The 26,651-nt window shown below is 39.5% G+C and overlaps 1 protein-coding gene across 1 annotated transcript in view; it reads right to left on the bottom strand.

Annotated features, from left to right (window-relative positions):
• The window catches only part of LOC146655798 (neurexin-1a-like), a 282,074-nt gene that overhangs the window by 169,943 nt on the left and 85,480 nt on the right, over positions 1 to 26,651 (bottom strand). The window contains exons 6-9 of the mRNA XM_085428418.1: positions 12,650 to 12,951; positions 9,436 to 9,459; positions 8,149 to 8,310; positions 3,931 to 4,372 (exon numbers count right to left, since the gene is read on the bottom strand). Of these exons, the coding sequence (XP_085284544.1) occupies positions 3,931 to 4,372; positions 8,149 to 8,310; positions 9,436 to 9,459; positions 12,650 to 12,951 (930 nt within the window). The remainder of the gene's footprint in view (positions 1 to 3,930; positions 4,373 to 8,148; positions 8,311 to 9,435; positions 9,460 to 12,649; positions 12,952 to 26,651) is intronic.

The following is a 26,651-nucleotide window of genomic DNA, read 5'->3' as shown; positions in this document are numbered from 1 at the left end:
GAATTCTTCTATGTTGTTTTTGAAAATTACCTTGAAGGACTCGTGTGTACGATTTAAAGGGTTCAATTAAGAGAACTAGATTGTAGGATTAATAATCATTTTCATCAGTGTTAAATTAGCTCTGACAATAAACTGTGGTTCAGTTCAGTTAGAATAGAATAGAATAGAATAGCCTTTATTGTCATTGTACAGAGTACAACGAAATTGGAGTGCCACTCCCTTGGTGCAAGTTTCAATAATAAATATAAATGTAAAATATAAAAAGTACAAAAAAAACAATCGTAAGTACTCAAACAATAGTATGTACAATATATACAGGATAGCAGCATTAATATAATGACAGTATGAATAGCAGCATAATATAATGACAGTGACGGTATGGAATAGGTTCAATTGTTTTTGTGCTTATTTACTACGGTGATAGCTCTGGGAAAGAAGCTATCCCTGAATCTGTTTGTCCTGGTTTTATGTGACCTGTACCGTCGGCCTGACGGTAATAGTTCAAACAGTTGGTTGCTGGGGTGAGAGTGGTCCTTGATGATATTGCCAGCTCTGCTGAGGTACCGAGAGTTTGCAGTGACCTCCAGGCTGGGCAGAGAGCAGCCAGTGACATAGGACATAGGTTCATGTGGTTTTGATACCTCACTCTAATTTAGGGAGCAAGCATATGTTTGATGGTACACTGAAAACATCAGACACCTAGTTAGTGTTTGCAATGTGTCTGCTCACAGAACTGGGCTTTATTATGGCATTTTCACTCATTTGTTAATTTTGTGTCATTCAGTTATGTTCTGTGCTTTGTGTTGTTACCAGCTGACAACGGTTATTTGTCACAGTTAGAAATGTTCAGTCTGGTATAATGGCTGGAACCATACTGCTATATCACAGTATGGCATGAACTGTGGATGAATGAAATGTACAGAATCCTCTGTGCTCTCATGAGCTGCATAAAATAATACCACGGGCCACCACTAGCAGCCTCAGTGACAGATTATGCTGCAACATTTTATGCGAGCAATCGTCTGATAACTCTGGGCTCAGAATGAGCCCATTACAAAGAGAGAGTGTCATCCATGGAGCCCAACATGTAGCGCTGCTCTGTTTCTATAGTAGCCCAGAGTGCTCTGAAGAGAGCAGTAACCAAGAGAGTTGTTCTGAAATACGCAACCTCGTGGCTAAATGCCAGTAAAAAGAAGCAGTGTGATCACATCACACCTGTAGTGGCCTGCCTACACTGGCTTCCAGTCCATTTTAGGATCCAGTTTAAAATGTTATTACTTTCTTTTAAGAGGCTCAAAGGTTTGGCGCCACCATGCCTAACGGAACTTTTACGGGCCTACACTCCTACCAGAGCACTGAGGTCTACAAACTCACCGCTCTTGGATGTCACTCGCTCAAAAATAGAGGTGACAGAGCTTTTTAGGTGGCAGCTCCTGATCTATGGAACAACCTCTCTACCTACCTACTTATTCTTGCAGGCTTTCTGTTGTAGTTCAGGACGATGATTGTTTTATTTGATTATAGCTTTAATTGAGATTCACAATTGTTAATACATATATAGAGATTATAATATATACATTTCAGGAGTGGTATCCACACCATTACACACCATAAGCAGCAGTGCTTTGTACAGATCATAGAAACCTGGATGTAAGAAATAAATAAATAAATTGGAAAAAAGCTTCACAATTTGAAGCCACTGTGTGCACGTATCTAAAGCATCCTCGCCATGTTGTTACTCGTATCACAAGGGAAGTCGTCATATTGGCGAGACCTTTGTACATCCTCTCTACAGGCCAGTACGTAAGTGTTGATCCGCAGGACTTGAGAAAAGAAGAAAAAGTTATTCTGAAATGTCATTAGTGCACAGCACTGTGCAGTAACTGTCTCAGTCCTGGGAGAGACCCCCTCCTGTTTCCATGGAAACTTAGGCAGGGTAGACAGAGAGAACAGTGAGTGGAGAGCTCGATGAGAGAGCTCGGGGTTCTGTGTGCCCGTGTTCGTGTGTACATGTGTGCACTGCATGGGGGAGGGTGATCAGAGGTTACTACACACATAATGAAAAAAAATTTAATTTAGCAAGACAATGTTGTTTATAGTGCGGCGCACCGCAACTAAATGTTTTGGATTTATGTCATCTGAGAAGGTACCCACAGCTTTCTTCTCCCAGCGAATTCAATAGAAGCCACTCAGTAATGTTTATTTCAGCGTAGGCCTGTATTGTGTCACCTCAAACAGAGTATTGGAGCTAATTTTACAAACACTTTCATTGACTAATGGAGCTGAATGTGTGAAAGCTGTCACTATTTTAACATTGTATCTAGCTCAATTTGGAACTACAACCCAGACTTGCTTAGGGGGGTAATGAAACAGTTAATCTAATTTCCACCTCTTGAGATGGAGTGGAAAACATGGTCAAGGGGTATATCTAATTTGCAGCATGACATTGCAAGGGCTTGGCTCTAAGCTCACACTAACAAATTGCTGCTTAGATAAGCAAATCAACAGGGACCAGTGCAGGGCGACCCGGGGCGTAGAGGACACATTGTGAGAGGGGACAAAGTTATTTTGTTGCAAATATGTGTCTGGAATCGTGACACGTAGCCACTATCTGGAGTTGGGTTATCACTATTCAATTGGATTTTATAATAAATATGTAAAAATAATTATAACAAGTGGAAGGGCAGGCAGTGTGTGGAGAAATATTCAAGTTTCAGTGGTGAACCAACTCTGGTACAATAATGAATAATTCAGTTTTTCAGAAAACAAGTCCATGACCCCATGAAAATAATTTTATTTCAGTAAAATTGTTTAAAGAGCTCCTTGTTTAAGTTTCTTCTGAATTCTGCGTTGTACCGTACACAGTGTGATCAAAGGGCCCATAAAAATCTGATCTCCCCTTCAAGGCAGTTTTCTTATTCACCACCAAAGTATTTTGAGCATTGCTGCTATTTTTAGATCGCTCTGCAGGAGTCTCATTCTGTCCTGTTGTACCTGAAACTCTTTGATGCACGTTATATCTGCACCAGTGTGTTGAAACAGTGATCCCTCAACTTCCAACTCAGAAAGTGGAAAGAACCGAACGCAGTAAGTAAATAGGTAGCTAACAAAGGTTGCGCTGATGATACCGAAATCTTCCTGTGATGTCAGTATGCCGGCACACAGTGACACGATGCCACAGTTCATGGTTGTAATGGGACTTCTACAAAGTGAAGAAGAAAATTTAAGCTAGGTAGTATGTATTTTTGATTTTTATGGGCCAGTGCTTCTTGATCGCACTTTATATGTTGAAGGCTAAACTAGTCAGTCATATTGAGGATTACTTCATCACCATACTTTTTGCACATTTCTGGTGCCAGGAGGACAACGACACACAAAATTAAAACTGTGTTTGATTGCTGGGCTACTGAACTGCATGCAATGTGGGTGTTTGTTTGTATGTGTATGAAAACACAAAGGAGTGTGGTGGCATGTCTCTGTATAATTTCAAGCCTTCTGAAGTACTGCATTTTGTTTTTATGGCACTATTATTTAAGAAATCTTGATCGGAGATGGTCACTGTCTGCGCTACGAAGGAAATAAACTGCTGAGAAATGCATCACTGCTACAGTACTTCAAGTCAGGACATGTGGAAGGTGTAAACTACTGCTGTGAAAACACTATTGTTAAGCCCACAGACCCTTTTCACCTACATGATAGGAAGTCAAGTAGTAGTCACGCAACCTAATGTATTTTGTTGATATAAAGTACATCAGTTCAGTTTAAGTGGTCATTTTTTGCCATGTTGCATTTTTTTTTTTACATTTAAATGTATTGCACTCTCATAGTAGCGACAGATGCAGCAACAGGTGCCTTTTATTGTTTATTATTGTTTCTTGCATGCTATTCGTCTAAATATTGTATGTTGCTAACGATTTTTTAAAAAGTTACCTGATCTTCCATCTCGCTGGAAGTCAACATGGTACCACTCGCCGTCATTGACCTTCTTGTTGACTGCCCTGGTCTTTGTGGTTCCCGAGCCCATGTCCAGCAGCAAGTACAGATGGCCATCCAGCATCTCGATAGCAAAGAAGTCCACTTTAAGAGTTTGAGGACTCTTTGAATCCTTTGGCTGCTGCTTGAGCTTGCCATGGCTGAAAAGGAGAAGGCCGTTGGGCTCAGTGGTGCGGAAGTCAAAGGAGATGGAGCCTGTCTTTTTAGCATTCCACTTGTTGAGGATGATGTAAGACTCAGGCGTCTCAAAAGTGATGGGATCTAGAGTGGCCACGTTCTCACACTTGAAGGCCACAGTGCCGTGGATCTTCATCCTGGGATCACCCTGCTTGGCCAGCCTGGACAACTCAAGTCTCACGTCATTGTTTTTGTATACAACCTGAAATGGAACACAATAAAAAAAAGGTTTTAGTCATATTCTGCAAATCAAAGATCGGTTTGCAGAATATAAATATAATGGGGAATGTAAATATGCATAATTAAACACCATGATGTCCATGTGATATTTCATCCCACAACACGGTGTCATAAGCAAGGATCGCATGCCTCAGCTATTGGTAATCTTTGTCACACTGCACCTATACGTGACGAGCTGTGTCCACAGGGTACCAAATGTCACAGACATCTTCCCGCTTTCTCTGCACCCATTTGAAGCCTTCACAACAAGTGAATAGTGGGTGAAGTGTAAATAGGTGGGAGATGCATTTTGGCTTTCAGCTCTACCGTCAAGAGACAACCTGAACATGACAAACAACTGTGACAATGGTTTGGAGAAAATGATTTTATCCAGCATTATCTCTCGGGAGTCGGTGTGACATGTGAGATGAAGAGTGATAAATCTAAACTAGTGACTTGATTGCAAGTGTGGTGCAAAATGCTGATTTAAAGTCCCTGTTGGAGTATTTGATTAGAATAAGAGTGGTCAGATGATGGATATGCCTTTCTAAAGAAGAAATTAGTGCAGTGTTTTCTCATGCAAGCTCCAGCATCCGTTATCCCGTACATACTGTTGGAAATTTCTAAATCAAAAAACCCCCCAAACATTTATGTCAATTTTAGCTACTGTTCTCAGACACTATAAAACAGGAGGCTTAAATAAATCAAATGTATTAGTTCTGTGACCTTTGAGATGATATAGAGCTAAGGTACAGAAGTGAAAGAGTAGCAGCCCATTAAATGTCATTAAAATACCAAATTTACTGATGGATGAGCTTCATTATCATACATGATACAGCAACAGTACATTTTCTAATTTGCTCATTTTTATTTACTGTTGTTTGTCTAACTAGTAAACTCCATTTGTGTATGAAGCTCATCTTAATCGCCTGATTTATTCTCATTCACTAAAATGCAAGAAGAGGCGTATTAAATTCACTTAAGCAAGTTTCTCATGAATACTCATATTGATTAAGGTCTACAGTTTGTGTAGAATATGTCTGTGTGGGTTCCACTGTAATTAGCGACAGTCCAAAAAAAATGAAGACAGCTCTAACCCCGTCATTATCCAATCTCCACAATGAAAGAGTATCTACTAAGCAGCTGTAAGCAGCAGCTAGGATCCCTATGTCTAGTTTCATCCAATTTCCAACTAATTAACATTTCTGTGAATGTCAACATTTTGCATCAAAACATCAATGGAGCCGTTATATTTTTCACCAGACACACTTGACATACTCATACAAAAGCTAAGATTTAGAGGACGACAAAGGCTTTAAACATAAAGATGTTAAAGTTCATCAGGAAGAGAGATAAAAGGGGAACTACTATTTAACAGCCACCTCTAGATGTCAAGCGCACAGCTGATGATCTCTTTCACGCTGCTCTAATACTGCTAATTGGAGGATAATGTTAGAAAGTAATAGATAGCTCTTTTACTGCAATAGCACGCACATTTATATAACAAAAGAGTTGTAATTGTATATGTCTGTTGCTTCCAGTGGGTCAAATCAAATGAGTTACAGCTGTGGAAAACACTAGCCATGTTTTTTATTTGCTGTCATCATAAGCGTTCACCTGAAAATGGGAACATGTCCGATGGGATTGTATTTGCATGGAGCATTATGTTTATCACCAAGTCAGATCTACTGTGTCTAACTGTTCAGGTGGATGGAGCTCATAGCGGTGCTTCAGAGTTAGATAAGCCAAGGCTTAGTTTATTATGCACTTAACTGTGAGGAAATCAAACCAGGAAACTATATTTTCTTCACACACACACACACACACACACACACACACACACACACACACACACACACACACACACACACACACACACACACACACACACACATATATATAAAGTATATATTTTTAAAGTATATTATATATAAAGTATATTTAAATATATACGGTAAGAAAGAGAGAGAGAGAGAGACTATACGTGTATATTCACTCAGGCCTGTCAGGTCTACAGTGGCCACATTCTTGCACTCGAAAGTCACACTGCCATGGATCTTCATCCTAAGATGAAGGCCAGGTGATCCCAATGTGACACTAAACCAAAATGTAGTGTTTTAGGGATTATAGAAAAAGAAATGGAAAAAAAGTAAAGGAATAAATTACAGCCTCTCTGCCCGTTGAACTTGACTCATGCAGACAAAGGTGCAACAGATACAGCCAATAAACCCAAATCAATTTTTTATAGTCAAGACAAAGGGCACCTTTCAGCATCGAAGGAGCTTTGGTCTGAGCTACAACTGGTGCTGCACTCGTAGTGCTGCACTAATTTGTCATCAAACTAGGGCTGTGACAACTGAGCTATTACTGCACCACAGTTTGTTTTGCCATCAGAACTAACAGGCAGGCGTGGCGACTCAGACTGGAATCTGCACACAAATGCTGCAACATGCCACTTGGAGACATGTTATCAATCAGGTCCCACAGCGTATGCTGTTAAACCACCACACATATTCTATCACAACACACTCTGAAGCTGACCTGAGATGGGCCTTTTTGTTTAATTCAACAGCCTGGATGAGAGGATGCAAAGAGCTTGTCAACGTACTAAAAATGTCAGACAAAAAAATCAAAGTCAAGTAGATGGAACTAACTATGGATTTTAGATCATGCAGGCTTAATCTCTTTTTATTTGATATTGACATTTGCATTTGTCTGGTAAAACTAAATAAGGAATATTAAAAGATCCCATGAGCAAATAAAATACTGAAAATCCCCTCAGTCTCTCTTCTTGTAGGCGTTATTGCAGCTCTGCAGCATATTTAAAAGTTTTTGAGCAGTTCAATACATGGATCTCAGGACAGTGAGGGCAGGCTTGGCAAGAGGACAGAGAGTAATTCAGTGGGGTGGATGACCACAAATGGGGTGAACCAATTCCACCCCTGTTGTTGTAGCATCTGCAGCACCTGCAAGACATGTATTTAACTAAAAAAGTTGCCTTAAAAACACACTTTTAATAAGCTTGTGAACATTCCCTGCTCCACTCCGTGTGTACTCATTAAAGAGAGATGCTTCAGACCTATCCTAGATGATACTGAGGACAGCAGTCTGCCTTTAAGTACTCAAATGGCCCATTGCACTGTGGAGGCCAGGGATGTGCTGAATTCAATGCATCCCAGAGCATATAACTAATGTACATTTCTCTATTTTTCTTGTTTCGCTCCCGCTTTTCAAGCACTATTAAGTTACATTTAGGAAAGCCCTCCACAGATACCGAGCATAAAGAAAAAATGTTATTCTTTAAACAATTGGGCTAAGATAAAATCTGATAGAGCACACTCCCCAACAATAGTGAGGTGTTAAGCGTGTCAGATGCTCCTCATAAAAATTCCACTCCCTGATCTCAGGATCACCGCTCTGCTTTGAAGTGCAGCTGACATAGCCACGTGAAGCCCGAGGTAAATTCCACTCCAAGACAGACCTCTATACGTGTGGGTGTGTGGTGCGCCCAGCATAGTTGTGTGTGCATGTGTGTAGAGCGTCGTATGTGCACTGAGGGGGCAGAAGAGGGAAAAAATTTTGAGTCAGAGAAAGTTTGTGTCAGTGAGAGTGAGGAAAAGAGGACAAACAAACTCAGGGTGTTAAGGATGAAATAGGGCCAGCTTGTGGGTGGGAGGGTCTGTTTTGGAGTCCTAAGGTGAAGCCAGTCATATCCTGCACACCCACCAGCCTCAGAGTTCACACAGAAGTGGTGTTTACCTCCCTGAGGCAGCCCATGAAGTTGTTGCTAACTGGAGATCCAGGCAGGTCGGCTGTGCTAGGGCTCCCTCCGACATAGAAAAAGTCATCAGAGCCTAGCATGGTGTAGTCTTCTTGCGTATATCCTGTGGTGGTCAGAATCCCGTCGACGGATATTGTTACCTGAACAACAAAGCAGAGGGAAAGGACACGCTATACTCAGACAGCCTACTATAATGTTATAGCCTTTTTTCTCGTAATCTAGGTCAGAGTTCCCTACATGTTTCTTTTTTTTTCTGAAACCCATTTTCATGTCTGTTTGTTTGTTTGTTTGCTTGTCTTTTTTCTTGTTTTTGTTGATTATTATTTTGTCCAGTTTGATTAGTTAGGACGACTGCAAGACTTAAAAGGAACACTATTCTAGTTAGAGAGTTAGTCAACTGCCCATACTACAGTGTTAGTATTGCTGCTACTGCAACATAAAAGTATTTTAGCAGACACAAAAATGGTGTTAGTAAAATGTTATCTAGGTTAGTTATTATTTATTATTATTCCATATTAGTATGTCCAGCAGACGTTTCTACAAAAGAAACCAGAACGTGCCACTAGGTTAGAAAGGGAGCACATGCTATGAAAAGCACAGATACCTTTTATTAAAGGACAATGACTGAGGGTAAGAGACAAAAGAAGACATGCATGCATTTGTCTTTTCTTTTTGTTCTCACGCACACAAAAAGAAAAATCTCCCAATTTTCCTGATTGGGATACAGAATCAGTATTTTGACACTTGCCACAGTGTCAGATGCATGCACAAGCCAATGGACACTGTAAAAACCACAAAGAGAAATCAGAAAAACACCCAAGACAAAATGACAAACACAGCTCAACCATCACTTTCACGTCGACAAATGTGGCATATGCAACAGGTAGTCAAAAGTGCATGCCATGCAAAGTGAATGGGGGATACAACTGGCTGAGCCAAAGAGCATCAGGCCAGCCAGACAGGAGAGGGTCCTCATTATTAACCACAGCTTGATGCAAAAGGCTCGAAATGATGCTCCTAAAAAGGTGGATCAAACAGAATTGGACAGGAAACAAGTGAAATAAAGAGGAGAAACCAATGAATGAACCAAGAAAAAGGTTTCGAAAAGTAAGCAGAAGAGTACCAACCGCAATTTCCTTTTTTTTTGTAAATGACGTCTACAGTAAAAAAAAAAAAAAAAAAAAAAGGAAAGGAAAAAAACACACGGCAAACCCAAACTAAGAAACAATTAGAATGATATCTACCGAACAATGTAGTTTGTTTACCATAGCGTGTCCAATGCCTGAGTGCTTTGTGGAAAAGGGGGGAGAAAGGAAATTAAAAACTGTGAACAGAATAACGATTGTTACTCAAATAATATATGATGGTCAATACTGTTAGTACATTGTCAAACGGCAAAAAACCATACTGGTTAGTAGTGGAATGAAACATTCCATGAATGATGTTAGTTTGTTTCCAAAGCATGTTAGTAACATAGAGAAAAAAGGGCAAAATAAGTTTAACAAGAAAAAAGCAGACCAAGGAAATAACAAGAATGCACAAGAGGTGCAAGTGCTCAACCAGTAACTCCCTGATTTCCTTCATGGTGTTTTTTTTTTTTTTTGCACCATTTTCTGTATGTGACTAGACTGAGTAGCAGAAAAAAAACGTCCTTACCCAAGTCCCGACAAAAGGTTATGATTGACAGACATGGCTCATACGAAAGAATGCCTAAAGCACATCAGTTGACCCTCTTAAGAAAATTCCCAAGGCCATTTCTAAAACTTTATTATTATTATCATTATTGTTGCTATTGATATTAGGATTCGTCTTCTTTTGTACTTGGTTTTAGGCTTGAGACCAATCCAGTGTATCAGACTTCCCACCGCTCATACAATACTTTACCTCCGTTTGGTCTTATTGATGAACTTTAGGATCACTTTACTGCAATGAGACAAAGCAAAGGAGACCCTGACACAGAATATGGAGGATGGCAATTTTGATTCCCCCGCAGAGCATGCACTCAATATGCTTTGTTTTCTTTACAGTGAATGTTCAAGCTGGCCAGATCTTTAGGTTTGTCAATAATCAATTGGCTGATTATGCAAAAAGAAGCTGTGGTACTGAGGTGAAGATAAACATTTCCCATGAAATGAGCAGGAACAAATCTAGAGATTTTTGGGTGTAAACTGCAGTCATGTGAAAAAGTACTCCCTCTTATAATTCTAAGGTTTTACATATCAGTACATAACAAAAATAATCCTTAACCTGACTGAATTATACAAAAATGAATGCACAACTGCTTTTTTATTTTAAAGATTGTATTCTAAATAACCTGTTTCATCTAAAAATTATTTTATGTTCTAGTACAATCAGTAAAGTATCTTTATATTTATCTACATATTTTCTCATCACACATTCAGTTCAACGAGTCCTTCCAGAACACAACCTTACTCCACTGTAACGTCCTGTAGTGCTAGGATCTGTACGTTGGCATTAACACTTTTAACACTTAAGTCTGCTACTGTTGCTCCACAAAACCAACTACATTTTTGGGTAGTTATCAATATAGTGCAGGACTGTCTCTACGTGTCAACTACAGGCACATGGGTTACACTTAACGTACATCACCCTGAGGCAAGCATTGGTCCGAAAGCCTGCAACCTCATGCAAACGAAACAAGTAGTTTTGAAACGTTTGCAATGTATCCAGGGTTATGGGACTCTTCTTGAATTCGACAGCGCAAATTAGCTTGATTAATTAGGTGAGGGGTTTACGGTATTCAGCTTGAAAGACCTGTACAATAATTTCACATTCCCATGTTTCCTTTGCAGAGACAAATGCCGCAGTGTGATATTATTAGCTTTCTGCTTTCCTAAACCTAGATAATGTTGGGGTTAGGGCCCAGTGAGAGTGATTAATGTTTCCAAATCATCTAGCAGAGCCTGTGTGTATTTACGAAACAATATCCAATGAACTGGAAGCAAAGTTCCAGCTGTCTTGTCACAGCAGCTGTTGTACCTACAAGTCGAGATGCACCCAGAAGCTGAATCCACTTACTCTGGAAATGATTAATTATGATCTATAGGGCTATAGGTCTTCTGCCTAGTTGGTATGTGGGTACTTCTTTGCACACCTGTAGCAAAGGTCTTTCACCTGGGGTTCTATCCCAAATGCCATGCTGCTGATTCAGCCACCTACAACTAGTCAGGCCCTAGAGAACTGGAGGAAATTACACGTGCTATTGTAATAAACCCAGAGGGTAGATTGTTGAAACCCATGCTTTAGTAACCTTTAGTCTCAAGGAAAGCGAAATTTCAACCAACAGGTGACCCATCAGCTGAAACTGAGCATTCAGTTACTGGTGAAAGCCACCGACAGCATGCCAGTGTTGTGCCTCAACAACTCTTCTGCCTCTTCAGGTTGGTCATGGGTCCAACTGATGGGCCCTCCAATCATCCTCAAGGATGAACAGCCTCTTGCAGAGAGCTACATCCTGACCCAATTTACTGTATGCTGGCCTGCTGTGAATCAGCACAACAAACACTAACAGACCTCTGCTGATTTACTCCGGCCAGCATGATCTGCACTTGCCAGGTGGATTATTTACATATTTGTTAAGCAAAAACGCTATGCTTATTAATATCCTCATCTCATAACCAGCCTAGAATTTGTTCTGCTGATATCCTGCAACACTGCAGGAGTTGTACCACCCTTTGGTGTTAAGAGGCCAAACAAGATTTTTATAAGAAATCAAATTCCTAAAACTCATGTAAAGTCACTCCCCTGTTTCTTAGGAGTATAAGGAGGTGAATCAAGACCATAAAGCAAAGCCCATTAAAGTCTATAAATCTTGTAAGAGGGATTTGCCTGTGCTGGAAATTTGACTTTGGTGCTTTAAAGTCTAACTCTAGGTTTACCTATGCTCTACATAAAGGTTTTCTTTTATATTAGTAAAAAGTACAGTGTGCTAGCAAGTTCGTTTGAATGCTTAAATACAACAGATTCATAATGACCAATATCACAACTGTACTAACATAAGCACTCAAATGTTTTTGTACCTTTTCTCCCCTTTTTTTCCAATATTGTAATTTTTGTTAATACAGACTATACTGTACGTACTACCCTGAAATTTGAGTTCAGTTAAATTTGTTTTCCCTTGACATAAAAAACAGTATTGTGTCTTACTTTGCACATGTTGATATGTAAATGACTCTAGAAACTTTGCATAGCTACAACAAAGGTAAAATGTCATTATAACCTTTCTTTTTAAAAGTTAGGGTTGATTTAAACTGTAACTTTACACAGGCCCTGATTCATATCGAGATGTCCCTGCTCCCTCGTGGTTTTGTTTCACTCTCCACCAGAAACCATCATGATTAAATTTAGCAATTTAATTACAATGTCTGGGAAAAATAATGTATTGTATGATGGTAATGATTTAAGTGCATTTGTTTTAATTTATTTACTGAGTCTCCATATCACCCTATGTACTGTTACCTGACGTAGATTCCTTGTTACTTTGACATCATGCCAATCATTGTCATTAAATTTCCCATTGACTGGCTCCACAAGAGCTTCAAAGGCTCCAGACCCCAAATTAATGACGAGTGAGACCGCCCCATTTTTCAGAGCCAGGTTGACGTAATCAGCTGATTTTCCCGTGTGCAGCATCAGTCCATTCCTCTGTAGGGTTTTGAATGACAATGTGATTTCATCACTGCTGCTTTGAATCGGGTTCAAGGACAAGTCGTAGCAGAAGAACTCAGATCCTTTGAAGGTTGCGACAAACTCTTCTTTTCCTGCAGAGACAAGGGAAAGAGAAATGTGTTTCATTAATATAATGCCCTCTTGGGTGCCTGTTGGAAAGGTGTGAAAAAATATGCGAATAAAAGCCTCAAAATGTTGAATTGATAATAAATACACTGAAATTAGATTGTAAATGAAGGTATAAAAAGAGACATATTTATTTAACATTCCAATGACCAACCATAATCCACCATAGCCAAAGGAATGCAGGGAGATAATCCCAGGCACTTATTTCCTTTAAACAGCTCCCCGGCTGCTCTGCTGGCTCTCGCACCATTCGCGCTGTCTTCTCTGCATCTTTCCCCTTTTCCTCTGGTAGAGTCGGACTCATCCAGAGGAAACGTTCCTGTTTACCCTCAACTTTCTCAAGATGTTTGTCCACTTTTTTTTCATGTAGCGCCTACATGTAGGCACTCATGTATGTCACAATAAGGCATGAAAACATCCTAGAACATTACTACTATACTAAAAAAAAGAAAAAATAACCAATGTCTGAAAATGTAAATTAAATCTGTAAAATGCTTTGTTGTCATCAGTAGTGCTACAGCAGTGTGCTTGGTAATTACATTTTGTTAATTATAAGTAGAGATGGCACGATACCACTTTTTTATGTCTGATACCGATACCGATATCATAAATTTGGATATCTGCCGATACCGATATGAATCCGATATAGTGTGTTTTAATCAATAAAACTGTTTTTTTAAAAATATCTTGCTGCATTTTGTATAAGTTCATACTCAAGTTTAAAACAACAACTACACTAAAGCTATTCTGTTATACCTGTATGCAAAAAAAAAATATTTATAGTTCAGCAATACTGATCAATCTAATAAACTTAAACCTACACCATCCTCCCTATTCTGGTATTTTAAAGAGTACTTAGCGTAAATATTAAGCAACCTAACTAATAGGGTTCCAACTCCCAGCAACAACAAAAATAAATAAATAAAAAATAGGGAACCACCCCTCACGCTCCACCTCATGATGCTTAATCAACGTAATCAACCTTAATTTGATGCAGTGTGAAAAAAAAATGCACAGAAATCAATTATTTTTCAAGAAATATTAAATAGATTCAACATCTTTCTTCAACAAAATTGCAGACTGCACAGATGGTACCTTCCCAAAGGAAAAAGTACTATAGCTTACTAGGGTGTATATATATTAGACTTAATAGCCACTATATACAGTAATTGACTTCTATTCATTTTACATCAAATTAAAACTTTCGGTGTAAGATTAGGATAATTATTTATTAAAAGCTAGACATTTTAAATGAGAATAAGAAAGAAAAGTATGTCTTTGTGCCCCCTTTTCCCTGTTCATGCCCTGTCGGCCCCCCTGGCTAAACTTTGCTAGATCCGCCCCTGCACAGTTACCAGCGTCAGCTACGTAGAAAAAGATTCTCGAGTAGAAACTAATATTAAATAAATTCTAACAACAGCTGATCAAGCTTAAACGTGCTGCTGTTGTTTAGCCGCTGGTTTCCTCTTTCTGGTGCAAAGTGGGCCAAAAACAAACCAGAGAGATGGACTCGCGACAGAAAAGCCGATCAGCTGATCATTAAGCAGTTTCATGATTGAAGTAGCAGCAGGAGAGGCAGTCGCTCCATATATCGCTTGTTAAGCTTAACGCAGGAATGCTTTACATTCAGAGATGGACTTACACACTTGCTTTACTTCTCTCGGGGATAACTTTGTCGGAGATGAAATGCCGGGTTGCTAGCGAAGCTCCAAATGCTATCCAGACCACCGACAGGTCCCGCATGCCACAGCCGCTCTATCACGTGATGCATACTGCTCCGACGTGCTAACGTTCTGAGGTGAGTTACGGCGTGTTGCAAGTTTTGTGAGGTGCTTTCGTGATATTTAATGGATCGGATTACATTTTTTATTTTTCTCCGATATCCGATCCAGTAATTTAGGTCAGTATCGGACCGATACCGATACGTAATATCGGATCGGTCCATCTCTAATTATAAGATTCTTCAATTATCTGCACTACAAAAAAGTGGTTTTTGCCAATTCTTGCTAAAAACTCTGTAGCACGACCACTTGAAGATGACACATAAAATATATGCTAACTGAGAATGTAAGATTGCATTTCCAGAGGGATGATGAACTAAATGTGATATAAAAAACTCAAAGAATTGTGATTTATGATAAATTTCTCTTACAAACATATATATGTTATTAATCCTTGCACATGTGATCGTGCAAAGTTTTCTTCAGACTGGCCCACCCATTAAAAGGAGGAGATAGCGTAAAGGCAGACATGTATCCATACATAATCTACGATCATTATACTGTAGTAAGAAAATGATAAGAAGATAGGTAAGAAAATATCAAACATGCCTTTTTTTACTGTGCACTGGTTACTTTTTTTATTGAATGAAAGGACAAGAGCACAATTATGGGCAATTAAGTGCAAATTGTATCTGAAACAGCAGCAACTGAATTTAGCTGCTATCACAAGATCCAAGCATCAGCACAGTTAGCATGCACAAACAAAAAGTTACCAAAAAACCCAGAGTGAAGTAAAACTTGTCTTCCAACCATAACCAAGCAGCCAGAGCCTGATCTTCAATCAGTAACGGGGTCAGTGATGAGCAGTCAGATTTATAACATTGTAGCTACTGTACACGTGTATGTGTTACAGTAGTGAGCGCTCTGAAGTCTCTTTGCCTAGTTTCCAACTTTACTTTGCATATACAACTTTGTGTTCAAACACTAAAATAAGTTTTGTATGTATGTTCTCATACAATAGGGTTTTCTGTTGTGGAACTATAGCCAATGGTTTATATTGTCAACTGGTAATTATCTGACACAATAGTAAGCTAATGAGTTATGTAATAAATGTTTTAATCTACTGTATTATGTAACAAATAATGCAGTACTTTTTCTCGGTAACAACCCCAACATTGGTCATCAGCTATTAAAACCTGCTCACACACCTTAGATAGGAAGACAATTGCACAGTTAGAGCAATTACTGACAAAGACTAATGGAATTCAAAATCGAAGAGCAACAATATGACCAAAGAGTGCCAGCAATAAAAATTATTAAATCTTCTAAATAATAGAGATTACTCACTGCAGTTAAAGAATGACACATTGGTACGGTATTAATATGAAAATTTATATCAAAATTTACAAATGACCAAGAGCTCTAGATGTGTTAAGAGCAAAAGAGCACTCCTCGGCCGTCGGGCTATCAGCAAAGTGACTGATTTCTATAATATTTTATTATATGATTTGGCATAGCAAAAACATCCTTGAGAAAAACCTTAACATTCTGAGACAAAAAGAAAACAAAGTGACATTGGACATCAGTGGGTGATGCATGTGAAAACCTATTAGAAAGCATTTAAAAAAGGTTTAGACAGATAACAAGCCATTAAAGCTACTAGCAGAAAATAAAGCACCAAAAAACAAATGGAGCAAAGCATTCAATTATCATAAATGGGGCTGCACATTTATATATGCTTGCCAAACAAACACAGACACACAAATTAACACACACACATATGCTTTGTATACCAACCAGTCATGGATGCAACAATGTAAGAAATGAAAGGGGTTGCTGTCCACAACAATTTGTCACCTCATTGATTTCCCCTTAAACGTGCTATAGTGCACCTCTGGGAAAACTACAAGGGGCCATAATTGAAGCTGACTGGATCTCACCACTCTTTGGTCATTCCCTCTATGTCTGCGCTCCCTATCAGTGAAAATGAGAGAACTCTACCCTCTTCACTAAATCCACCCATCCCTGCTTCACAAGCTCAGTGACCACATAACAAATAGAGCCAATAGTTTAGGGTCATTCTCATTTCTCTCTCCACACATCCCCATGCCTTCAAGTCAGAGTTAATTCCCCTAACCAATGGAGAATGAATTGTGTGTGTATAGCAGAGGCATTGCTTAGAATTTACAACGTTTGGGGGCCGGGCCCAGAGGGAGCTTCAGGGCCAGGGGATGTGCAACTTCTGTGGTGTTTACATTCAAACTGGGTTACTCAGATGTAAACATATGTATGTTTTTGGGCTAGCTTACATGTCTGATAATTGATGCTGCTATATCTTTATGATATATTGCAATATCCAATATTTATGTGAAAAGCCTAGACAGAAACATCCACACACTTGAGTCAAGATTTCATTTTCCCATTTCCAGCTGATTTATAGGTAAACCAAGCTTTGTGGTCAAATATAGTTTTGTTAAAGGTATCTTATTTTGCTGTAAAAAGCACTGAGGAATACTGACTGGGAAAGCTTCAACATAGTATGTCTGTAATGATATGCTAATTAGCTTTGTGGCACTGTGGTGATTAATACCTTGCTGGGCTAGTGAAAGCTGCAGTGTTTAAAGATCTTTCAGGTAACCTGGAAAATGCTAAAGTTACTAATCACAGTTATGTCATTGGGGTTACATAAGCTCTTTCATCCATGGGCAGATAGAAGAACTTTATCCTGCACTTGCACGACATTGGGCTAAGTTTAGTTAGTTAGGACGGAGGGAAAAAAACAGCAGCTAAATATAAAACTTTTGAAGAGTGAAGATATGAGCATTACATAAGTTTTTACTGTGTGACAGGACAAGGTTGTGACAGTAAAGTGCAAACTTTGTCCAGGCCAGAAACAATGATCCACTGCTACTAACACACAGCATTTTTATGTGAAATGCTCTTTGGGTTGGTTTTTACCAACACTGCTTTCAGCTTTGTGGTTATACTAAAAATACAATAAAAAGATTTGTTTGTGTGTGTGCGTGTGCGCGCGCGCCCTTCATTTGGATAAAGATTTGTGCCAGTGTGTGGGCATGTAGCCTAAGATTTTCATTGTTTACTAGTTATTATGTGGTAATGCATCTCAAGCCATGTTGTGGAGTAATATAATGTAAAAAAAAATTACAACAGATGAATAACATAACACATAAAAAAATGGAGTCACATTTATTACTTTGATTTTTCTATTAGAAACCCCAACGCTGTTGACTTACGACATAGGTCACGGTATTAGACTGTTTTATGCAAAGAGTGTCCCCAATAATAATGAAGAAAGGTGCTATTTTGTTGCTGCTTCTCCTGGGTATTTGGGCATAGCCCATTTGTCTCTCTGGGCAGACCTACAAACTACGGTCAATCAAACTACAGCTAGCTGCTGGCACATCAATGCCCTTGAGTCATAACACTGAATGAGAACAAGAATTAGAGCCAGCTTCTTTAGTGTTTTTCAGAAAACAGAGGACAGAAAAAGACATGAAAAGAGTGAACAGAAAGCTCCTAGGGAAAGGCCATAAATAGACACAAAGGTAAAAACTTGTCACAGTGTGTTTTTCTGCATCATTCATCCCACTTTTTTTAAAGACAACATCATATTGGTGCCTTCACCAAAACCCATTTTACACTACATTTAGAAACTGCAAAAACCTCCATTAGCAGGATATTTTAAACGTCGTGTTTTGCTTTCTTTTCTTAGATCCGTCAGAGATCTAAGACCTGTGACAAAAATAATTGTGCTTCAGCACTCTCATAATCCTGTGATCTCTTTCAAACGTACAACTGTCCTCGTCCATGCAAAAAAAAACAACTGTTAATCAACAGCAGCTAACTAACAGTCATTCAGGCATCTCGTTCTCTATGGTCACATCACATTTGTGCATATATGGTGCAGAACTAACTACTCATATTGATGGAAGCAATGCAAGTGTCCGTCACTCAAATTAAATTACAAAAGGTGTGAGCAGAGTTGGCGCTGCATGGCACGACCACAAAAATCAAGGTATGCTTCACTGCGAAAAACAGTAAAGGCCGCGTAACTGCCTCTAAAGTATCATTCAATCCTAATTGAAGTTGACTATGTAGAACCAAATCACTCATTTAGTATGACGCACCAAGGGGCTTACAAGCTGGAGCACGTCATATGTACAACATTGCCAGCATGTGACCGAGCGACCAGGAGGCTCCTCATCAGTCACTTTGCTCTGACACATAATCTGGCTACTGCTACTCTATGGCTGCTTTTTAAATTAGCTCGCACCCAGGGGAGCACATTCCCTGTCAACATCAAATCATGACACAACAGTCTGAAACAGGCTTGGCAGCATATGAGAAAAATTACCCATGAAATGAACGATAGGCAAAGCTTTGATTTTAAGTGCAAATTAATCTAGTCGCTGACACTTTTGACCCGATTGTGTACAAAATAAATTTGTCAAAAGTAAAGGTGAAAGTATGGCAGAAAAGTTGAAACGTGGGAGTAGAAAACACATTTTACTCAAACGGCTTTTAAACGATACAGCCGATATCATTATTAATGACAAATAATGAGTGTCCCCCAGAGTCAAAAGAGACTAAATGAAAGATGACACATAGCAAGCAAGACTCATACTAATTTTATGGGCCTGTAGAGAAGGTTTCGAATTGCTCAAACAGACACAGCAATTACGGTTGCCCAACTCCAATTGTGTCATCTTCTTCATGACAGCCCTCAGCATTAACTGTGACTATAGCATGAAACTCGACACCACTGTTTCCCTGTCAGAGATTTCACCCACCTTCCTCACACCACTATAAATACTCGTTTTCAGCTCTCGGTAACAAGCTGAAGTAAAACGAGCTCGGTGTGTAATGCTCAGTATTTTCAGGTTCAGAGCGAGTTCAGAAAAGATGCACTTCCAAAGAAGCACCTGTGGAATTTTAGGGTCTAGCTGCGCCATCAAAAAAGGATACCAAAGCCATGCAGTGTGGAGACCAAAGTAGTTTAATTGTCTGTGGCAAAGCTCGGTGACTGACACTGGATTTGACTCTGTTTTCATTCGCTTGCTGTTTCCTTGCTTGATTGGCAGCCTATTAAAATGATACAGAAGTTAGTGTCTGGCATCCTATTAAAATGTTAGGAAGTTAGTGTCATCAAGCTGGCTTAAGCCTCTTACCGCATGACAGATATAAGAGTTTCTGAAGTGCTACATTCTTTGAGAATATATTTTATTACATGATTATCACACAGTTCAAAAGACTGAAGTAAAAAAATGTAACTGCTCGCCACTCCCAAGGTAGACATCACTCAAATAACCCATAGGAGTTCTTTGAGGATATTTTTTGACTTGTGTTATTTTCAATTTTAAGTCAGCAATGTAAATACAATTTCTACAAGGTATTTTTTTCACTTGGTGATCGTTTTGAGTGCCATCAAAGAGAGAGAAAAGCCTCAATTAGCTGTGTTAAATATTATCAGACATTTAACTGACAAAGCCAGCATGTGCAAATCTGTGTGAGCTTACACATCCACACACTAAGTTCCCTCAGACACCATACTGTGTGAGCTTAACATATAGTGTCATTTAGATTCACAGTATGATGGATGTCGTGCTGGGCTTAGAGAGAGTCCCCTTCCCTAGCATGAGTCCGCAGAAACACTTTGCCCATAGTAAATTTACTTATAATTGGCTTTGCCGCTCGTGTCATTAAGGACAGAATCAGGTGTCAATTAGGCACTTATTATATAACATGTAGCTCATTTTCTGCAAGCAAAGAGTCATGCAAGATTTCTTCCTCTTTTTGTACAAGTGTGGTGAAAAGCAGGGACTGAGTTATTCTAGTGGTAAACATACTGGGTGGCATTTATAAAACATATACCATTGCAAACAATAAACTTCAAGCATAATACAATTATAAAGGCCTCACCTCACCCTGAATCTATCTTAAGTACAAGTAAATTGTACATTGTGATTAATGGATGAGTGATACAAGGAGGTGAGCTCAAAGCAAAAGCTATTAGCTTACAAGAATGCTCTTTGCAGATTTGTGTTCACTGCAGCTGCTGGCATGAAGCTGAAATGAAGGTCAAAACTTCATCCTGTTTTTGTTTTTTTACAGCTATTTTTCTCAGCCCTCTAATAAAGCATGAAATGTGATGCAGATGAAAAGGGAATATGACTTCATGCTGTTGTATAGTATGTGCGTGTTTTCAGAGTGCTAGAAAGTAGTCAGGGAAATCTTTTACATTTTTTCCCAATAGCAGAGAGTCAAGCAACCATTTCACAGTCTGTCAGCCAAATCACACACAGAGTCAATGTCTGTTCACTCTAATTGGCAGCGTGTCAGTCAGGTGCACGCGCTGCCCTCCTCTGGTATCTGGTCCCATGAGGACACAAAGCTGCCTCATCCACAACTGGCATCGCACCTTTGATGATGCACACACCTGTGCACACATTCCTGCAAGGCATGAAAACAGACATCCACCAGCTAATGGAAATGATACAGGCGGACGCACACCTCACACCTCAACACTAAAGAATCTCTTTTTCTCAATACCTTTGACACATAAACTGGATTAAATTCTAATAACAACACTGACTCCTGCAACTCCCACATCACAAACTGCAATTTCCTCTCAGCAGAAAGTCAGACAGAGAAAGTCTGAGAAAATATTTCTTCTTATTTAAAACTGACCACAATAAGATCTCATTTCCTCTCTTATGATGCCTTTAAGATATTCCACTGGGAAAACCAAAAAAGAGCAACAACAACAACAACAAAAAACAATTATGCAGAACAAGCTGTGTCCCCATGAATCATGATGTCATTGATTTTTGAAGAAAAAAATAGGATAAATGTGATATTTATCACATTTTGTATCTTTTTTCAAGGAAAGTCATGACAAAATAGATCCTCATATGTCTGAGGCTAAGAAGAAAAAAAGGGGGGGAGTTACAGTCGGGAAGTGAAGCATTACATTAGATGTTTTGGCGCATTCCCTCAACAAGAACATTTATGTGGAGTGAGCTTAAGAGATATCTCACCCCCTGAAAAAGCTCCATCTTGAAGACTTAATGGCGCTGGTGAGAGACAAGGTAGAAAATCTCTTGATGGTACCGAACTCTGTTTTTATCCAATGCACAGAGCAACGGACGGCTAAAAGTGTTGAAGGCTTCTTAGTTCTTAAGGTTTCAAAATGGCAAGAGGCATCATGAGGCAACAGAATCTAACAGGACTTTAAAAAACGAGGGGGAAAAAAAGAATAAAATAAAAGACTCAGAGACAGGCAAATGCAAAATGAATATCCGTGCGCTCAGTCAAACAAACACTGTATGAGCACACGTACAGAACAGCACACTTTAGCTCCAAGGCTCTCATTTGCTTTCGGCCTATTACAGAATCACAACAGCATTACAGTGAAGGAGGAGCGCAACGTGCTGAATACTAATCTACAAAGGCCAATCCATTCCTACAGTGTAAATCCAGAGGATAATAATGTAAGCCTTGGAGAGATGGGGGATCAATATCCTCATTAAAAGAGAAGCATTTGGATATTAATGTATAGTTAGCACTTCATTTAACTATACATATATTTAGTTATAGGCCAGAAGAGCACAAACATTTTCCCCCCTTTAAAAAAATGTAATGAGCCCATCTGCAATAATTTATCATACCTGATGATAATATCTGAATGTTTACTGGAGAACCAATGAGCTGCAGACAGGTGTGTAGTAACATTTGATAGCAGATTTCTGTCTGAATGGGCAATATTTGAAATGTGCTAGCAGCTATAAATCTTCGCCGTGCGCGCTTTAACAAGCTGCTCAGTTTGGATGTAACCTTGTCAAGGTTGCCAGCACAGACCCAAAGTGCATGCTGTGAGAGAGCTGGAGAGGTTACTGTCCACTTTTGATTACTGGAGCAAGAAAAGAAGCGTCTGACTGTAAAGGACCGGCATTTGGCAGATGTCTAATTTGGGCCATATACATGGAGGCATTCCTCAGACAAGAGCAAAGTCAAGAGGCGCTGAAGCATGTCATTGTACAGAAATAATTCATGTGCTAATTACATTGCCAGTGTGTCTCAGGATGATTTCTGTACAGAGCGGCTCTTGTCTTCCCAGCTCTCACCACTGAGATCCACTCTCTGTCACACACTCCATGAATCCTTGATAGTGAGCAGACACCCAGACACATCAGGAAAGACACTTTCTTATCCTTATCCTCGCTGCTCATCCCTCATTTCCCAGACAATACACACATCAACTTCAGTATTAAGACACAAAGCTTAAGTATGTCCTTGGATGGAATATTTATTACACAAAGAAGGAATTACACTGTTGTTATCTGCCATTTGGATATTCTAATCGTTTTTGGTAAAAACTTTATTATGAGTAGTGCAAAAAAAAAAATCTAGCTCTAGATATGTACTACATATGTGTATTGCTCTATATGTTTCCCTACTGTATGTGAAGTACACTTAGACATCCAACAAAAGTAAAAGTACTTAATCAGTCTTGGCGGAAACAGTTTTGTATTTCACGAGCTGCCAAAAACAAGAGCTTGACTATGACTATGAGATCCAAATACAACACCAGCTATCCCACATGTTTCAACGTAATATGTAACATTAGCCTTTCAGGAGGAACCAAATAAAATATTTCCACCAAGCCATGTTTTACCAAATCATGTATGAGTGTAAAGGTTTTATATTCTTTTGTAAAGACCCTGTCTAAAGAAACTACATGTCTCTGTGGTAGCAGCATCGTGTCTTACAGCAGCACCCAGTATACTTTTTTGTTCTTTCAGTTCCAAAGTCAGCACAATGAAATCAGATTGTTCATTCATGCCTTTCAATAGTCTGACACTGGCGAAGTGGCCTGTCTGTCACGACCAGTTTTTCAGGTGCAGTGAGGGGCACTTGAGATAAATGTATCCTGAACCTAAACCAAATCTTCTCAGCACATCACCTCCACTCTTTATTACTCAGACAAGAAAACGGGAACAGAGTGCCCTGCAGTTGGGTTTCATGGGAAGCTTTTCTTTTGTTCTTTTTTTTTTTCTTAATTGTGCTTTGTGATCTGAGTTTTAATGTTCAGACAACAGAGGTTCCCCAATAGACTATGTGCACGAGCTTCCCCGTGGTGAAACAACATATCATAGCACATTGAGCAGCGTCGTAGCCCGTTTAAAAATGTGCTCCAGTGAACAAATCGCTGCAGGTCAGTGAAGCTTGACAGGATCACAGCATCACCTCATCAAGCTGCTGGGCAAGGTCACCAGCAGCACCGGCGTTCTGGTTGTTCTTGTTGGCCAAAGAATGGCAATTTTCAACTTCCACTACTATATTTAGAGCTTTTCCAGTTTTGCTTGTTTTTGATTTCCAGTGTTGTCACACAAAGATAAAGTAGTGGCTTCCCAAACATTTGCTTTGTCACTACACTGGGCATCAACTTTCCCAAATGTATCCTTTAGATACTTCATAGGCTTTGGTTTCTTCTGTGTGACGCCGCAGTGAGACATTCACAGACAGATTTTCCTCAGGACATGCTCTATGCATTTCACAGACATCCTCTCACAAGTTGCCTGTTGTAGAGCCAGCACTGTATTGAGGGCTATTTGTGCAAGCAAAGACAATTCTTCTTTGTGTCCCACACAGAGCCTCCAAGCAATGAGTAAGATCACACTTAGGTATCCTTAGCAGTGGCGAACCAGAGCCAAGCACTCCATAACAGTGCAGATGAAACACAGGTAAAAGAAGGGTGTCAGAGAAGTATTCATACTGTCACTGCATCTTTTCTAAGGCTAATACACCCCAATAAAGCTGCACTACAAACAAAGGCTGAAGCATAATTTCTTCACTTAGCAGGTGATGGGGAATCATGGTCCCTCTTTACTGCTCAGCATCAAATCAAATAGCCCTCCAGGGGCTTTAATGAAATCCACTCTGGTAAGAGGATAAATAAATGTATAGACTAATTAAACAGCCCTGTAAGGGATCACATTGCAAAATGCAGTTGCACTATGGTTAATCTATTCCCTGGTTTTGGAGTCTGCTTAATCAGATCAGTCCATTGCTCTAATTACATTGACGGCGCTGTCCTCAGTAAGGTTTGCTCACAGAGCGTTGTCCTATATGGCCGACCCTCCTCCCCCTTTCCATCACCTTAACAATTGCTAGCGGCAGGACCCCCTCACCGCCTTTATCTACAGGGGGAGATTGTCCGCCGGCAAAGTTGCTGACCTATGGAGAGAAAATTACTCACTTTGGGGTGTTACTGTTTCAGCAGCGCTATGGCCCTACTGACACTAGACCAAGGTCATTTCATAATGGGTAGTGGAGCTGCCACTCTGGTGTCAACAGGCCTGAGTGATGAGGGAGAATGTAACCAGTTACGGTGACACAAGTCAAGGCTACGGCAGCGTGATAAAGATCAGCCTCTATCAGGAGTGAAAACACCAAAGAAGGATAGAAAAAAAGATGATCCTGCATTTTGCCCCCCTAAGCCTTCAAAGCAGTGACAAATAGATCTGCTCCGTAGCGTCTGCACAGACGTTCTGTTTTGCATTCTGTCGGAAACAGCAACAGCTACACCATGGGGATAAATGCATGTGATAGGTGAGAGCAGTCATCACAATGCAGCAATACCGTGGGAAGTATTGACTGTGTTACAGCTCTTTTCTCTGGTCACTGTCAATCCTGTCAGTCCTATGAATTGATCAGTGGGGGGTTCACATCCATCAGAGTGACTCATCCAACAGCGATATGATGTTTCAGAGTCCAATTTATCCTATCCCCTGGGCTGAAGTAGATTGGAGTTTGTACTTTTATCGGTTTGTTTCCTATTTCAAGTGTGTCTTCTTTTGTTCCTCCACTTTTAACATCTTTATCTATACTTGTACCATTCCTGAATTCTTCTTTTGTTGGCTGTGTCTGTCCCTGAACTCAATCCAAGGCTAAAGTGAACTGTCAGTGCTTGTTTCCAGATCCAGCTCAATACATCTGATTGAGACTTGAACATGCAACAGTTTAGACTAACACGTTGTAATTTGCTTGTTAGTACAAACACTGATTTCAAAGTAATTTATCTAATTAATCAAATAAAGAGATAAAAGAGGCTCTGTGAGATTCCTTGGTTTGTTGTAGTGTAAAGTAAATATAAGAACTTCAGCAAGTACTAATGCTCGTCTTCAATCAATTCAACTAAAAAGCTTTTTAGATTTTTACTCTCCAAAAACTTTTTGCAAGTTAATTGTAGGTGTTATTCTGAAAAGGTGTAAGCAGGATTAGGACAGTCCATTAATATTTATGTTGTTTTCTTTACATTGTAGTTCATTTGAACTTATAAAAAATAATTTGTCCTTCATTGTGGAAAGATGAGAGGATGTTTGGGGAGCTTCACAAACCTTTCGTTGAGCCAAGACAAAAGCTATTATTTGCTGTAAGTTACAGAAATACTCTGTCTCCAGTCTGTGCACGTGTAGTTTCTGTTTACTCGTCTGCTCTGAACTAATACAGTGCTATCCTGGAATAGACTTGGGACTTAATGGGATTTCCTTGTTTCAGCAGTTTAAAACCAAAGGAATAATTCTCAACATACATAGCCTAATTCCATTTTATTCCTTCTGCTGTAACAAATAAATATACAAAGGCTGACATAGATACAGTATGCAAAATGCACATTCTACAAAAGAACAAAAAAAATGTGTACATTTGTGCTTGTGATCCTATGTTTCTACTGATGCTTCTCAAGAGGGAAAGACTCCATCTCTACAGCACTGCACAATAAAAGCCTGGAAATGTACAAATTAATTACAAGAACATGGTTGCTTTTTGTCTTCCTCTGAAGTGTGCTCTAGAGGGTGGTGAAACACCCCTAACAAGGTCCCCAGCTTGCATGTGCTTCTTTATGCTTCTTCAAGAAATACGTA

The sequence above is a fragment of the Rhamphochromis longiceps genome, linkage group LG13 (assembly GCF_057381845.1).
Source record: "Rhamphochromis longiceps isolate RC_006_pf linkage group LG13, R_longiceps_female_GT1.1, whole genome shotgun sequence".
NCBI lineage: Eukaryota > Metazoa > Chordata > Actinopteri > Cichliformes > Cichlidae > Rhamphochromis > Rhamphochromis longiceps.
The sequence above is the reverse complement of the archived record's forward strand: the minus strand, read 5'-3'. Positions and strand labels throughout refer to the sequence as shown.